The following is a 17034-nucleotide window of genomic DNA, read 5'->3' as shown; positions in this document are numbered from 1 at the left end:
TTAGCATGGCACCCACCGCTCATTGGGCAAGCCAAACTGGTTTTTGATGTTCAGAATACAAAACATGGAAATGTCATCTTCATGACCTTCCATGCTGTCACTGATAGCCGAGAGCATTTCTGAATGACACATCTGTAATAATAGTGATGATGAGAGTCACAATTAAATAGCACTCTGGGCTTGGAGCACTGTTCCTTCAGGCTTCCCCCTAAACCCAAAGAGGCCCTGGATGGCGGCAAGTCTGTAATTTAAATGACCTGTGTGTGCTGTCTTCGACCGCAAAAGAAGAAAATTGCCAGAATTGGTGGCCAAACCACTGACTAAATGGGTGCTTTTCTTGTAGCTCTTCTCTCAGGGAATTCTCCTGTTCTGGCAGATGAAATGCACACCTTAGGCATGTTTCAGGCTTCTGTTGTGCCTTTCTACCTCCACATAAACTAGGATCTTTGATTTGACCAGACAAAGCAGAGCATTTAAATTATTCGTAAGGAAAAGAAGCGTGGGATGGATTATCAGGAGAATTGTCAGATCCTCGTGGGTTTATTTCACTCTCTAGGAATTATCAAGGATTCTAAAGCAGCCCCATTTCTACTCTGCTTGTTTCTTTCAGACTCTGAGTTGGAGAGTGCTGTACTCCAACTCCAATTGATCAGGCCCCATTTATTCAGGTATTACTGGGATTCTTAAGGAGATCGAGACTTGTACCCCCTTGAAGTCTTTTTATATATATTAGGGTTTATGGTTAGAAGCTATTACAGGGTTGGAGGAATGGATGCCAACTCCTGGTCAGGTTAGGTGAAGGGACGAGAAAGAACCCATCTCTGCGCAGGGGCTGATGTCTGATACAGAGAACTCAGTAGCTATTATTACTGTTGTTGTTGTTACTTGATATGGACTGAATGCTTGCCGTGTGCCAGGCACGTCCATGCCTGCCTTCTCTCTGAGCTACCTATGAAGCAGTTCCTGTTACTACTTTACTTTACAGCTGGAGATACCAAGACTTGGAGAGTCAAGTAGATTGCCAGAAGGTCTCATAGCTGGTCCATGTCACGAACGGTATTTAAACTCAAGAATGTTGTCTTCGGAAACCCAACTATGACAGGCTGAGTGAACCTAGCGAGAAAGCATTTGTTGTTCTCCTCTGACTCCCCGTAAAACCAACTCAAAGATTTTGAGGAGAGGGTAGAAGAGGAGAAGAGGTGGATGGGAAGCCTGGTGTAAGGAGATGCGCTCCCTTGCCTTCTCTACTTAAAAATAAGTGTGTTGTAGATGTTAGAACAGTCTGGGGCTCAGGGCACAGGTGGCAGCATTTCCTAATCATAGATGAAAAGAGCCTTGGCGTCAGGCAGACTCGTCCGTAGCTTATATTTAACGTGAGCCTTGTCCAGGTTGATTGCACCACCCTGGATGTTGACAGTTAGCTCACTGCTTGTGAGGAATAGCTCTTGGCCAGAAATCTCTTCAGTATAACAGACCTCATTTATTTCTCCCAGATCCATTCCTAATGTGGCATCTGTTCTGGTGGGTCATGGTTGTGGCTCTGACCTGCATTGCAACTGAAATGCCGTCAGCCCAGAAGCTCTTTTTTTTGGGGGGGGGTATTTATATAGGATTGGCTACCTTCATATAAAGCAGTTTTGCTAGTGTGATTACATTTGACATAATTCCATGCAACAGGTAAGGAGGAATAGTGTACTACTTGATGCAGTTAGATTTCTTGAATATTTGTTGAGAGCTTACTATGTGCCAGACTGTGTGCCAGGCACTCTGGGGAGAGACACAACATAGCATGATGGCTCCTCTGGCCCATCTTTTAAATTCTGTATATTAAAATGCTCATAATTGTTGACCTTTACCGTCTCTTTATCTTTGTTATAGATATTCACTGGCTTGATTACTTTTTTTTTTTAAATCCACTAATTCTCTTAAATTAAACTTGACAGATAATCAATGTTTATTTTATCTTGCCTCAAACTATGGAAAAAGGCTCTCCTCTTATGTTAATCACTTCGCAAAGGGCCCCCTTGACTTTTCTTTCTGAACCCCTTCCCTGTCAGTGGCACTGTTTTTTGTACTTCCTTATGAAAAAAAAAAAAACATCAATTTACAGTAAAGAAGCAAATAATAAGTAGTTTGCAGGATGCGCTTGTAAATATTTCTGTAGAGTGAGAATTCTTGTTTATCCAGCCTGACCTCCTTTATTAAATTTTCACAGAAGTCAAGAGTTCTAGAAAGCTAAGTCAGTCTTAAAAACTTGTCAGAGATTAACAGGCTGGGGTATAAGGATCAGTCACTGAAAAAACCATCATGAAGAAAATTGTTGGGGTCTTTTTTATTAGGGAATCTTAGATAAGAAAAATGCATGATCCCCACAGTCCTGGCAAGTCCTGCACTTGTCTGGTGCAGTTACATATGTGGAAGTTGCCTTTTAACATTCTCAGCATGTTTTTCAATAGCCTCAAAAATGTGCGTGTAGCTCTAAAATAAGGATTCCATGGCTGACACATGAAAATCAGGTTCAGTATTTGACAGTCATGCGGCCTGTGTTTGAACACAGGCAAACAGTTGTTTGGAGCAATTAGAATGAGATTCTGTGTTTTGCAAGTCTGCTTTTGAATCTTGTTCTCAATCAAGCCCTTCCTAGTGGAGGCAGTGACGCACCACCGCAGAGTAAGGATCATGGTTAGGTCAAGGGACTTTGCAATTTCAGTGAACTGTAGGTACTTGGAATTTTCCAATTGGGATGGTTGATTTCCAGGCGAAGTGATGAATGCCATTTCTGTTTACTTTATTGGGACTGTTGAAGAGATGGTTTCTTCCTGAAACATTGTGACAATGAGTACCATACGATAGTGCTCCAGAGGCAGAGAATGAATTTAGTGGTTGCTGAAGGTAAAAGTGTTGATTTTTCAAAATCTGCTGGGATCAGGGGTGCCTGGGTGGCTCAGTGGGTGAAGCGTCTGGCTTTGGCTCGGGTCATGATCTCACAGTCCTTGAGTTCGGGCCCCGCGTCAGGCTCTGTGCTGACAGCTTGGAGCCTGGAACCTGCTTCGGATTCTGTGTCTTCCTCTCTCTCTGCCCCTCCCCCGCTCATGCTGTGTCTCTCTCTGTCTCAAAAATAAATAAAAACATTAAAAAAAAATCTGCTGGGATCAGATGAGAAGGAAGTGTCCCGTGACAGCTGCATTTTAAGGACCACAATACAGTCACAGGAAGAGTTGTGCATTCAGATCAGCCATGGGGTTTTCGAAAGGGAGTCTATGGGAAGCAGATAGGACTGAACTTGAGATTCCCCCCCCCCCCCCACTTGTGGCCATCTTCAGATTGAAAAAGTAGTTTCGTAGAAATACTTAGAAACATTTTAAGGTAATTAGCCCTCACTTTAAATCATATGCAAATAATGAACGCTTTCACATCCCCTTGCCTTTTTAGGGTATGTTAACACAAAGGAAGCCTCTCACACTCACCCTCAGGTGCCTGCCCTACTCTTAGTGCTTTTTCAACTGTGTTAGTGTAAGTACATAGAGAATCCTACAACGGCAAGCCTCAAAAGCAAGTGGGTGGTTTATTGGGGTTGGGAAGGGGGGGGGGGGGCTTGAGTTTTTTAATTATTTCATTTTTGTTTTTACATTATTCTGAGGAAAAGTCCTGTCCTAATCCAGTGTCTTGATAAGATCTGTCTGATGTTCTCTAATATATGTGTATTTTGTTCTGATGCCCATCAACAACCTATCAAATGCCTAGTAACAAGGTTTATTTTCTGTGCAGGTGTATGTTTTATAAATAGCCATTTCCTGAAGTAATTTCAGGCAAGTCCAGTTTGAAGATTTATGATGTCTTTGCCAAAGGGTCACCCACACTAGACTGTAAATACATTTACTTATAGGCCATTTCTCTGAAATGGACCAAAAGAGAAAATATTTGCTCTGTCTCATTTATCATTAAATTTAATCGTCTTAAGGCACTACCTGCGGAAAAGCCAGGGAGGAGTCTGCTTACATGTCTCACCCAGAGGACACTGATGTTAACGCTTATAATTCATTAGTCCTTCACAGTTTTCTTCTCTATCAGATGGTTTTGTTTTGTTTTGAGAAAGACAGCAGGCACGCCCAGGTGGGGGAGGGGCGGACAGAGAAGGGGACAGAGGATCCAAAGAGGGCCCTGTGCTGACAGGCTGAGAGCCGTGAGCCCGGTTTGGGGCTTGAGCTCACTAACTGTGAGATCATGACCTGAACCCGAAGTCAGATGCTCAACTGACTGAGCCGCCCACATGCCCCTATCAGATGGGTATTTTAAATCTAGTTGAAAATGATCGTGTTCCCTTTAAATTTGCTAATTTTTAATGTAGCTTTCCCTGAATATGATTATAGATATAAATTAATAGGAAAGTTAAAGCATAGTTGTTGCTACTTTTGTGATCACCTGGCTAAAGTTTAAAGAATTTTATGGTTATCTGCTCACTTTATATTATTGCAGCTATACTAAAGTTCTCTCCTGACTAACTCTCTTGATTAGAAGCGGGCAGTCTTTAAAACTTTGAAGCAAACAATTATCCTTTCTGTGTTCTGAAGCAACAGAGTTTGGTGTTCAGCAGAGTGCATGTTCAAGTTTTTGGCCCTCCACGGAGGTTCCTTTTGAAATGCAAACACCTTGCAGCCTGCCCCTCTTTGCAGTTACCACCCCTTCTAGGGGAGGACATAACCTAAGTCAGTCTCCTGTAGGGTCACAGCAGAATGTTACCTCTGCACATATGTGTTAGAGTCAAAGATCTTTGTTTAATCAACATGTAGACTATCAGATGCCTTCAGATGCTAGTCAGAGTTCAGTCACAGAAATCACCCATCGCAGCACTTGACAAAGACACTTTTAGGGCATCAAGAAGCAGTCTGTATGGGCCATTCATTTCTCCAGGTTCTTTGGGCTCCCTCTATTGAGGTAAATCATCAGGAAACAATGTACCTCAGCTATATTATTTCAGCTCCCAGCAGAAATGCCATCACTTAGGCAAGATTTAATGTGGTGCCTTCAGCACATGGGAGAAAAAAATGTTCATCTTTCGCACCACATAGTTGGAAGACATTTATATGAAGAAAAGTTTCTGTCCTTTGCAGCAGAGTTGAAGGCATTACTCAAGTGTCCCTTATAAAGGGGCTTCCGTACAAAATTTCTCCTTGATATTAATGCTAAGGGAAAAACATCTGCCTTGCATGTTTCTTTTTTGATAAAGAACTCTATCATGCAATACTTTCCTTTTTTTTTTTTTTTTTTTTTTTTTTGCCTGAGCTATGGGGAAACAAAGCTAAATTCAGTGTTCAGTGGGAGTAACTCGTGTATCGTATCTCTTTCTCTGTTCCCTTTAATTTCTGTTATTTTTGATAACCAAATATTTGTGTATTTGGTTTAACTTTGAACTACTTACCATCCTTTTTTTTTTGCAAGAATTAAAACAAATGCCAAGGAAGAGGATAGTTTCCCATGATGATTAGATATTGTAGCCATTTGCGCCTTTTATTTATTTTTTTTTTAATTTTTTTTTAATGTTCATTTATTTTTGAAAGACAGAGACAGAGCATGAGCAGGGGTGGGGCAGAGAGAGAGGGAGACACAGAATCCGAAGCAGGCTCCAGGCCCTGAGCTGTCAGCACAGACCCTGACACGGGGCTCGAACTCATGAACTGCGAGATCATGACCTGAGCCGAAGTCGGACGCTCAGCCGACTGAGCCACCCAGGCGCCCCCATTTGTCCCTTTTAAAGTAAACTTGCATTGGGGCGCCTGGGTGACTCAGTCGGTTAAGTGTCCAACTTCGACTCAGGTCATGATCTCACGGTCCGTGGGTTCAAGCCCCGCGTCGGGCTCTGTGCTGACAGCTCGGAGCCTGGAGCCTGCTTCTGATTCTGTGTCTCCCTCTCTCTCTGACCTTCCCCCCACTCATGCTCTGTCTCTCTCTGTCTCAAAAATAAATAAACGTTAAAAAAAAATTTTTTTAAGTAAACTTGCATTATCTTGAAACTTGACTCATCCTGGAACTCTGCAGAGACATGCAGCACCACCCACTGCCCCATATGTTGTATTGATCTGCATAAATACACCTGCCACGGCATGAGATCAAGAGCCCAAATGGACAGTTGTTGAATTCCAATCTTAGAGGTGCCCTTGCATTTTTAGTATAACTTACATGTTGTGTTGACTTGGGAGCCTGAATGCGTTGAAGAGAGGTATCCATCACAGAAATGTGGAGTCTGCGTTTTCTGCAGTAAACCCTGCCATCAAACTTTCAAACCTAAACGACACCAGTGAGGACTGTTTCTAGACTTGTATCAGTGGATTTCAATCAAGACACATCCACAAAAACCTCTAACTAGTAAGCGTGCCTAACAGTTTTTCTTGGCTACTATAAAAATGGGAACTTTGAGTAGACTAATGTTTCTACCTCTACCAGCCATACACCTGAGTCTAGTTTTCATGTGGTCACTCCATTTCCTTCTTGCCCTATTGGTAAAAATCAATTCAGTAAATATATTCACTGAACATTCTAAATGCTGAAAAGGACTGCTAGCCATGAAAATACAGTTTCATGAACTTGACAGGAAATAGGGCCCTTATGCAATAATCCATTTGCTCATGATTTACCACAGTTGGGACATTACAATCGATTTTGTACTGTGTAGGCAAAATGTTATTAAAATTTTATGTATTAAGCTCTGAGGTTAATATGACAAACTGTTACCATTTTAAAAGTTCTGGATGGTAGGTGCATGTGACTTTGTTTCATTCCTCTTTGAACTTTCCTGTACGTTAAAGTGTTTTTCATGATTTTCCAAAGTATGTACTAGAGAAAAAAAAGAAACACATTAGTTTAGGTTGGAGAGTGGGCGATGTTGGTGAGAGGAAACAGCCACCTCCCCTACCTGGCCAGCAAGGAGATGTTCAAGAGGTTTCTGTTAAGGGTACTTAGTTAGGATTATTTCCAGATGAAAACTGTTTCTGTAGACAGTAAACGCAGTTACTTATGATAATATTTTTGCAAGTGATTTATTCATAGGTATCAGCATTGCACAGAGTATTAGAAATTTCCTTGCAAGGCTCTGTACACACAAGTCTAATTTAGAGATCAGCTGTATGAAATCCTCTGCTGCCAGACTGCTTGCTCCCTCCAGGCTGCAAATCTGAAGGGTCCTTCAGGCTGCTCAGAAACCAGTGAGATGCATCAGAGTCCTTAGCCTGAGGTTCTAGCTGTAGACAGACCTGCAGACAACCAGTGTGAAAGTCAGAATCTTTAAGATATATCAAGATACAAAACTGTGTGTGTGTGCACACACACAGTCACTGCTCATGTTTTCTTGTTAAAGGGAACAGTGTGACTTCCTGATCTATCGATTTGACATTGATCATAAGCTGGGTGATGCCGCATGTCTTGGTCTAGACTAGAATTCTGGATGCTGTCAGACTTCTACTTTGCTAGGCCATAGGCATATTTCTGGGTGTCTGAAGGTACAATGCTGAAAGGAATTGTCACTTTCATATTTTAGGAGACTCACTGATCCACAAGACGCTTTTGAGGCAAGTTAAATGCAAGGCCAAGGTTTGGCTGCGAGGGGTAGGTATGTGACTTACACTCCTGCAGCATCATTCAGGGTATATGGAGATCTGCACTTTAAGGAGAGCTTCTGTTTCAGGCGGGGCTTTGAAACACAGTGCTGATGGGTACAGCAGTGGCTCCTGACCTTTATTTGTGCCATCATCACATCAGTCATGTATAAAACACATTCCCATCTGTAACATCTCTCACTGCGTGCAGCACTTCTCAACTACTGGGGTAGGGGCATCACTGGGGGAAAGAATTCTTCCTTCAGAGCGTGCACCTCGGCTCACCCTGCAGTGTGAGAGCCACCAGTCAAGAATGAAAAGCAGTCATCTAGAAGCCTCAGTCTCAGGTATGGGTGTCGTTTCTGCCATTGGTGGCTCCTAGGACAGGCCTGACACCTAGTAGATGATCCATAAGTATTTGTGGAGTGTTGAGTGAATTAGCCAGCTGTGTAATCTTAAGCCACTTAATCTCTGTGGGTTCAGTTCTTCACCCGAGGAATGAGGGAAATGGATTAAGGTGACCTCCAGGGCCCTTGTCAGTTGTAAAATTATATGATTCTGTGATTGGTCCTGTACCTCAGAGAAGATTAATTTGACAGGAGTGTGAAGGATGGATAGAGTGAGAGCCAAGAGCGAGACAATGCTCCTTTCTTTGAATTAGGCTAATATTTCTTTTCCTACTACTACTTTTTAAGCACTTATCTATGTTGGGGTTTCCCTGCTAGTTTTCCTCCCGTCAGCTGTCCTTCTCTGTGGGGATTGTGAACCCTTGAAGGACTGGAACCATGACTTTCTGCTTCTCTGGGGTTCAGAATATCAGGCATCAGAACGCCTGCCAGCACTGTGAGGGGGCCCACACCGTGTCTGTACACAGCTCCTCTAATCCAGGAGGGAAGCATTGTTTCCCGTTTTCCTGCAGAAGAACCTGGAGGGGAGGTTGGAGAGGTGAGGTGACTGACTGAAGGTCATCGCTGGCGAGCGACTGAGCTGCAGGGCTCAGGGTCCCTAGTCCTTAGGGACCTAAAGACTCTGCTCTGGGAAAGCCTAGAGATGCATGTGAACACTGTGTCAGAGCAACCACGGGCCTGGACACAGGAGGCTTCTTTTTTCTCTTTCTGATTTTTGTTTCTGGGCTTACTTGTCACTGTCCTTCAACTTCTCATTGCTTTGGGATCGTTTTCCACATCTCATTAAGTACAACAATTTTCTTCCTTCCTACAACACATTCATCTGCCAAGGATTACACCCTGAGTAATAGCTCCTCAACCTTTTATGGCCTTTTCCTTTTGCTATACATCTGTAGCTCTAGTGACAACATTCTCCATGTGTATGTGTGTGGTATGTGTGAGTGTGGATAAAATACCCTTTGTTCGTTAGATTGTTCATTCTTATCTGTAGCAGAAATGGTGTCCCGCCTTCGGTCAGCGGTAGTGGAGTTTTAGAGAAATGGGTGCTTTGATCTTAAGGAGGTCTAACCCACAGGTTGTGGTAGTTGGCTATCCCCACCATTTGCTGCCATTGGGCACAGAGAGAGAAGTGAATTTGAGAGGAAAAGTGATGTATTCCATTGTGGATATGCTGGATTGTTCTGTGTCTGGACATCGCGTGGAGAGATGCTGTGTAGGCACTTGGATAATGGGTTTAAAGCTCTGGGGCAGTACCTGGGTTTGGCTTATGCATTTGGAACTACTCATCAAGAAAGAGAAGGAGAGGGGAGGATTGTCAGGGCAGAACATTTAACACCGAAGGGACAGGCAGACAGCAGGGCTTGGGGAGGCAGAGAAAAGGCAGCCAGGGAATCATGGTGGTGGTGGCCAAGGAGAGGCACTTGACAAAAGCCAGACTTCTAAAATTTTCACTCATTCATGTATTCCTTCCTTCATTCATTCATGTGACAAGTATTATCTGTTCACTCCCAAGGCACTGGGCTGGGTGCTGAGGGGAAGAGCAGTGAACAAGCAGTGAACAAGCAAAAGCTAAAGGTCTTTGCTCTTTGGGAGCTTAGTGTCTAATGGACGAGATGGACATTAAAGTAATGACATTCTTGGGGTGCCTGGGTGGCTCAGTTGGTTAAGCATCCGACTTCAGCTCAGGCCATGAAGTCACGGTTCGTGGGCTCGAGCCCCACATGGGCTCTGTGCTAACAGCTTGGAGCCTGGAGCCTGCTTCAGATTCTGTGTCTCCCTCTCTCTCTCTGTCCCTCCCCTGCTCGTGCTCTGTCTCTCTCTGTCTCTGTCTCTCTCTCTCAAAATAAACATTAAAAAATTTAAAGTAATCACATTCCATTGGTGCAGAATATGAAGGTACTGAGCACAGATCTGGAGGCTAGGAGAGCACACTGGACAGGGCGCCTCATCTGGCTGCCTTTACTCTTCTTTCCCGGTCTACCCCAAAAGACACAACCAGGCCTCAGAGCACAGTTGGAGTCAGTCACGTGGACAGAGAGAGAGAGTGGAGATTTCCTAGCAGTGAGGGGAGCTGGTCCCCGACATGCTGTAGCCCCAGGAACACTTCTCCATTCCCTCCCCATCTGTTTCCCTCTTTACTTGTCCTGGTAACACACAAATGTCTCTTTTCTCCCATCTTAGAAAAGCCCTCTCTTTACCCCACCACACATTATAGGTATTTCTCACCACCCCCTTACAGCTAAAGTCCTCACAAGAATTGCCCCTGACTGTTATTCCTTTCCTCCCACTGCCTCCCGAGGTCCCTGCTGCACTCACACTGTGCCTTTGCAAAGCTGCATGTGGGGAAAGAGGGCAGGCCAGGAGATAGCAACAAGGTGAGCAGGGGAAAGTGTGGGAGAGCTGAAGGTGGAGAGACAGGTAGAAGCAAGTCTTGGGGGGGGGGGGTCATGCTAAGGATTTTAAATTTTGTTTTAAGAATAAGGGGAAGAAATGGAGTCTTTCAGCAAGGGTGTGGCATGATCACATTTCCAGGTAACAAGCTGCCTGGCTCCTGTGTAGCTCCTGACCTTGAATGTGGAGAGACCAGTCAGGAGCCTCTATAGACTCAGGGCAGGACCCACAGTGCCTCCAGTAAGGGTTATGCACTGGAGAAGACCATGGGTAACATTCATCCCGTTCTAGGCTTAGTTCACATCTGCTAATCAGACACATGATTTTGGATATGTCCTTTTACCCTTTCTAGGCCTCAGTTTCCTTGTCTGTAAGATAACAGTGGACAAGAGCCATCCCCACATCAAGGGTTGTTTTGAGCACGGCATGAGATAACATATGCAAAGCACCAAGCATTTACTGGCAGATAGTAAATGCCATTAATTATTATTCTCCCCATGTCACATTTAAGGAAACAGACTACAGATGCCAAATAAGTAGTGAGTGGATTTGAATGTAGACCTTTGTCCCCACAGCTCCGTATGGCCTCAGTCTGTACCAGGCTCTCTGCTGCTGTGGAGGGGGAGGCCCAGGAAGCTTAGTGGGAGCCATAGTCCATTTCTCCCCTAAGCTTGTGGGAAAAGACTTCAGTATCAAGAGCAGGAAAGACGCTTGAACTAAAAATGTTGTCCTGATCCCTGGCCCACCCTGTTTGAAAGTCTCCATCCTGCTCCCGAAAGGGGAGAAACGTTCCGGGAGTCTGGGAGTGCGAGTCCCTTTGGACTTCCTCGGATGCTGGCAGCTTCACCCTGACCTGAAATCTCAGGTTCAGGTAAGGAAAGGGGGAGCTGTCTGCTGCTTAGAAGGGAGGGGCTGCCCCTGTGCCCCTAGGAAACACTGTACCTGCCAGTGTTACCCCAGCTGCATCCTTCAACCTCAGAGCTTGGGGAAATGGTCGACATTCAGCCTCACTCCAGAGTGGAAAGGATGCAGTGCCAATGGCACTTACAGCTGATGATGCCCTTTGACAACCAGTGGTCTTTGCATTTTGACAACCAGTGGTCTAAGCATTTTGATCCCATCTGGTTCATAGAGGGTGTGTGCCCCCATACACTTTTTGGCATGGGCTAAAAGACATTAATGTGAAGCTAAGGGATACACATAGTCCTGAGCTGGCATTTTGGCTTCAGAGCCCTCCAGGAGCAATAACTCTATCAGACAGTCCTGACATGGTACATTAAGAAGTGCAGAAAAATGCTACGTCCTATAAAATGCATACTTCAACTACACAGGCCTTCTGCACCTCTATCACCAGGGACAGTTACGTGTTCACTCACATGATTGTCATCACCACCCCCATAGCCAGCTGCTTCATTTGAGTGTTCACTATGTTCCTTGCAGATGAGTTGAACTAAGGAAGCAAGAAGGAAGACTTTACACATGACAGTCTAAATCTCTGATTTTCCACTTAGAATGGACATAGCACATATGTATCTTGTGTGTGTCTGTGTCTGTATACACATTTTTTGTTGTGGTGGTTTTTTTAAATTTTTTAAATTTTTTTTAGTTTTTAACAAAATTGAGCCCAAATTCCTGCCTAGCTTAACCAGCTGGTGCTGAGTAGTGGTTGCCCTCTTTAAATGGGAAAGAAGCTTTCCAGTTGGCAGAGTCCTCCTGTCTCCTTGCTTTTATTTATATATATACATATACACATATACATGCATATATACACATATATATGTGTATATATACATATGCATGTGTATATGTATATATATACTTCTTGCTTTACTCATTTAAAGTTCCTGCAAGGGTGTTTACAAATTGCTTGAGAGAGTATAAATTGGTACAACTTAAATGAAGGGGAATTTGACAATATCTATCAAATTGCAAATACCTTTGTCCTTCGACCAAGCAATTTGCTTCTAGAAATTTATTTTCATACTCGTGTGTTTGCAAAATGACATAAGGACAAGGAGTATTATACACAATTAAGCTTTGTTTACAATAGAGAAAGACTGGAAACAGTCTGTTCACAGAATGGGAACTGGTCAAAAAAAGGACATGGCAGACAACGGAATACTGTGTAACTATAAAAAAAAAAAAAAAAAAAAAAAGGAGGAGAAAGCTTTCTATGAACCGATATGAAGAAATTCCAAGGTATACTATTAAGTTCAAAGACAAGGCGTAGAACAATGGATATAGTATGCTATGCTTGTATTAAACAGGTTAGAAGGAACTATGTATGTTTGTTTGCTAATATATGCATGAAACCTTTCAGGAAGGATGCACAAAAAACCTCAACCATTGAGGGGACCAGGTAGTTGAGTGGCAAGAGGAGGCCCAGTTCTTATACAATACCCTGTTGTACCTTTTGGGTTTTAAACCACGTGATGGCATTACCTATTTAAAAAATATATATATATTCTGCCTGAGTTCTGTAGACCTTTGCCTTTATGATATACTGTATACCTATAATGAGAAATAAGGGTTTGTGTTTATTACTGAATTTAGGAGTATGTTTTTCATTGGGTTGGGTTGTGGGATTCTTTTGGTCATTTTTAGTATTAAAAGGGTTTTTAATAAGAGTTATCAAAGGTAGCCTGGGTCTTGAAGCTGTTAATTTTCAAGTTTTAAACATTTCCTCTGTAAAGTTGCACAGACTTAGTTTCCGGCCTTAAATCATACCTATTTTCAGCTTCTCTGAAATCAAGAGTATCTTGTGCCATATCAATTAAAGTAAATGTACTTTCAATTAAAGGTGTTAAGTAGGAGTCTGAAAAGATTAATTCTTTATAAAAGGATGACCTTCAGTAGTTAGATCCAATTAGGCATTTTTCCAACCATATTTCATCCTGATGAGACAAGTCTACTACTCACAATCAATCACTGTGATCTTTTCAAAGGCAAGTATTTTAGGTTCAGAGTCATAAAAGAATGACTTGACTAGGCCACCTCCATAACTTGAGCCATAGTTGATGTAGATAGAGATTATGGGTGTTGGATATTACTTCTGTGGTATTAATATTTAAAGAATCAGGATGTGCATGAAGATATTCTGGGTACAGTTCTTATACTTCTTTTCTCATGGTCTTAGTAGGACAAACTAATTTAGATAAGACTGGCCAAAGGAAAGGAAAGGAACAATGACATATATTCCCATCAAATCAAATTCCTTTTCATTTTTTTCTCCTTCTGTCATTTCATTATTAAATACACTATAAATACTTGCTTTCCTAGTGATCATTTTTTTCCCTTATTGGACTGTTTTAGTACTATTTCAGCCTTTTTAACATACAGCACATAAAACCAAGGCTGTTAAAAAGAATGCTTGCTGATCTTTTTATGGTAATACGCAAAATCTTGGGGAATATTGTTTTCTCAAAAGTGAAAAGAAATCCACTTTTCTATACTTGTATTAGATATTTCCAATGTAAAATTGTTGGTCCTCACTCTGCCACTAAATTTGTAAACTTGGAAAGGCCATTGAATGTGCTCATCTAAAAAATGGAAAACAAGTAATACCTACTTTGCATATTTCAAAGGTTGATTGCTGGAAGAAAATGAGATTTGATTCATGACATTTGCTATCCATGTTTCTCAAAGTGTGCTCCTATGGCCCTAGGGATCTCTGAGTCCCCTTTAGGAAGCCCATGAGGTCAAAACTATTTTTATAATAACACTAAGAAATTATGTGCTTTTTTTCACTTTCATTATTGCAACATGTAGAGTGGAATTTTCCAGTGGCTGGCAATGTGATATGTGATATTGCAACAGACTGAATACAGAAGCAAAAATAAGAATCCATCTATCTTAAGCCAGACATTATGGAAGTTTACAAAAAAAAAAAAAAAAAAAACAGTTGAAGAACTGCTGATACATATGAAAGCACTATGTAAATGTGTGGCGACACTGGTAGGTAAACAGTGCCACAGGCAAACAGCCCTTCCTTCGAAGGCACTGATGGTTCATGGCCCACTCCACGTCCAGGAGAGGGTCACTCAGTCTGAGGTCTAAGCTGATCTCTGAACGATCTTCAGTCGTCTGCAATTTCATGTGTTGGTCATATGCCCCCTTTTTAGAGAGAGTTCACGATTTTTAGTTTCCAGATTCTCAGAAGTTCCTAAAAGAAGCCCGGCTTTAGGAATTGCTGTCATCCCCTAGTCCTATTCTATCTCTGAGAGTAGTCACAGAGTCAAGGTGGGGGGACACCTGGGAAGAGATTCATAGTGGTTCAGGGCTCTTACGTCTGTGGCCTGGGCTTGGGCATCTCTTGAATTCTTGACTCTTCACTTCTCTGCTTGTGGAAAAGTACAGACTGGAACCCACATCTCTAGGCCCTGGGAGAAGGGCTTTCTCTAAGCCGGTAACATGCCTTTGTCATTTTTCTGGGCCTCCTGTATTTACTGTGGTAGAATGTCATGGGGCCTAAAGAAACAAGGTCAGGCTATAGACCAAAAAGGGCCCACAGGCTGGTGGCATCATAATGTGGGCACTGTTTGTAGAGACCAGGAGATACTACTCCAGGATCCCAAACAGGACTACTTAACAGGATTTGATCAGACTCTTCTGGCACCAGAAGGAGGAGGTTTGGAATGGGTATTCAGGCCATCTCTGGTCTCTGGCTTGGACCCTTGGCAGCTGAGCAAGTAGTTGAGGGTTTGCAGAAATTACTATTTCATGTTTCCTACTGCAGTTTCTTATGGTGTTTTTATTAACTTTAATTGTAGCATCTGTTGAGAGTTATCATAACATTTTAGTGTTCTTATGAGAATTGAAAGCCATTTTAATTATAACTTACTGCCCCATATCCTTTCTTGAAATTAATATAAATGGAAAACTCACATCTTAGGTATTTGCTTGTTCCATATTAACCTAGTATCAGTTTTTGAATTGAATATACGTGTATATATGTATTACAATTTTATGTAAGCATTTTATATTTATTTTTAAAAATTTTATCTATTTGGGGCTCCTGGATGGCTCAGTTGGTTGAGGATCCGACTGTTGATTTCCTCTCAGATCATGATCTCTTGGTTTGTGGGTTCAAGCCCCGCACTGAGAGTGCAGTCTGCTTGGGATTCTCTCTCTCTCTCTCTACCTCTCTCTCTCTCTCTCACTCTCTCTTTCTGTCTCTCCCCCCACCCCCCTCTCTCTCAAAATAAACAAACTTTAAAAAAAGCTTCTATATTCAGTGGATAATTAAACAACATTCAGGGGTCCCCTCTATGTAGCAAAAATTTTAATAACAAAATACACATCCTTTTGGGGGCATTTTGTTACGTGATTTAATGCATAGTATTGTCATTGTCATAAACCTTACCACTGAGACTGTTTTTCCTGTTTCACTTTTTTTTTAATGTTGTTTTTTAAAACGTTTATTTATTTTTGAGAGAGAGAGAGAGCATGAGTGGGGGAGGGCAGAGAGGGAGACAGAGGATCTGAAGCAGCTCAGCAGAGACGTGGGGCTCAAACTCACGAACCATGGGATCATGACCTGAGCCGAAGTTGGATGCTTAACCAACTGAGCCTCCCAGGCACCCTTGTTTGTTTCACTTTTTAAAAATAATTTGAGGGGCGCCTGGGTGGTGCAGTCGGTTAAGCGTCCGACTTCAGCCAGGTCACGATCTCGCGGTCCGTGAGTTCGAGCCCCGCATCAGGCTCTGGGCTGATGGCTCGGAACCTGGAGCCTGTTTCCGATTCTGTGTCTCCCTCTCTCTCTGCCCCTCCCCCGTTCATGCTCTGTCTCTCTCTGTCCCAAAAATAAATAAACGTTGAAAAAAAAATTAAAAAAAATAAAAATAAAAATAATTTGATAAAATGCTATTTTCAGGAAAAATATGAAAAGTGTATTGAATATTATTTATTCCAGACGAAAATCTTCTGAAATTTTTAATTATGGAACTACATTGAAGGTTATTGATTTAGTGTAGATTTTATAAAAGAATGTTTTATTTTTGGAATTTTGGGAAATAAACATGTTTATATAGGTAAATTTAGTCATTTAAATATCTCCTTTTATTATTGTCATAACTATCTCTCCCATTTGAGGAAGTACCCAGAGGTAACCCAAAATTGTAAAACACTATCTGCCTATTAGTAGCATCTTGTAAAGATTGGAATACATTTAGTTTGATGAAACTACACTTCGTTGGATTTTAATGTGCTACATGTTATATATTTCAGAAACTCCAGAAAGGAACTTAATGACATACGATTTGAGTTTACTCCAGGAAGAGGTAAGTTTTAATTGAAATTATTATCTTATTGCTGAAAAGAGCCTTTAAGAAATTCATTACAAGTGTGTGGTTATAATCTGCTATTTGAAAATGCTTTCTTTAAAAATGAAGAAAGGAGGATGGAGGGAAGGAAGGAAGGCAGGAAGGAGAGAAGCAGTGAAGGATTTGCAATAATTGTGGGGAATCCAAACCGAGCCACTACTGCCTACATGAGTTTCTGTGGCATGCTGCGTGGTTTACATACATGTACAAATTACCTATGTTAGCTCAACCATGAGAACAAGTACTGGCAAGGGGACACAGGGCCTAAAGGACGTTATGGTGAGTGTAATGAGTAACAGAGAGCAATCCTAATGAGAGGTGAGCAAC

The 17034-nt window shown here is 42.1% G+C and overlaps 1 protein-coding gene across 4 annotated transcripts in view; it reads left to right on the top strand.

The window, feature by feature from the left end:
- The window catches only part of STK39 (serine/threonine kinase 39), a 324651-nt gene that overhangs the window by 237947 nt on the left and 69670 nt on the right, over positions 1-17034 (top strand). For all 4 annotated transcript variants that reach the window (XM_045480088.1, XM_045480087.1, XM_045480086.1 and 1 more), the window contains one exon: positions 16613-16665. In XM_045480088.1, the coding sequence (XP_045336044.1) occupies positions 16613-16665 (53 nt within the window). The remainder of the gene's footprint in view (positions 1-16612; positions 16666-17034) is intronic.

Source organism: Leopardus geoffroyi, chromosome C1 (genome assembly GCF_018350155.1).
Source record: "Leopardus geoffroyi isolate Oge1 chromosome C1, O.geoffroyi_Oge1_pat1.0, whole genome shotgun sequence".
NCBI lineage: Eukaryota > Metazoa > Chordata > Mammalia > Carnivora > Felidae > Leopardus > Leopardus geoffroyi.
This window is presented reverse-complemented; position numbering and strand designations above follow the sequence as displayed.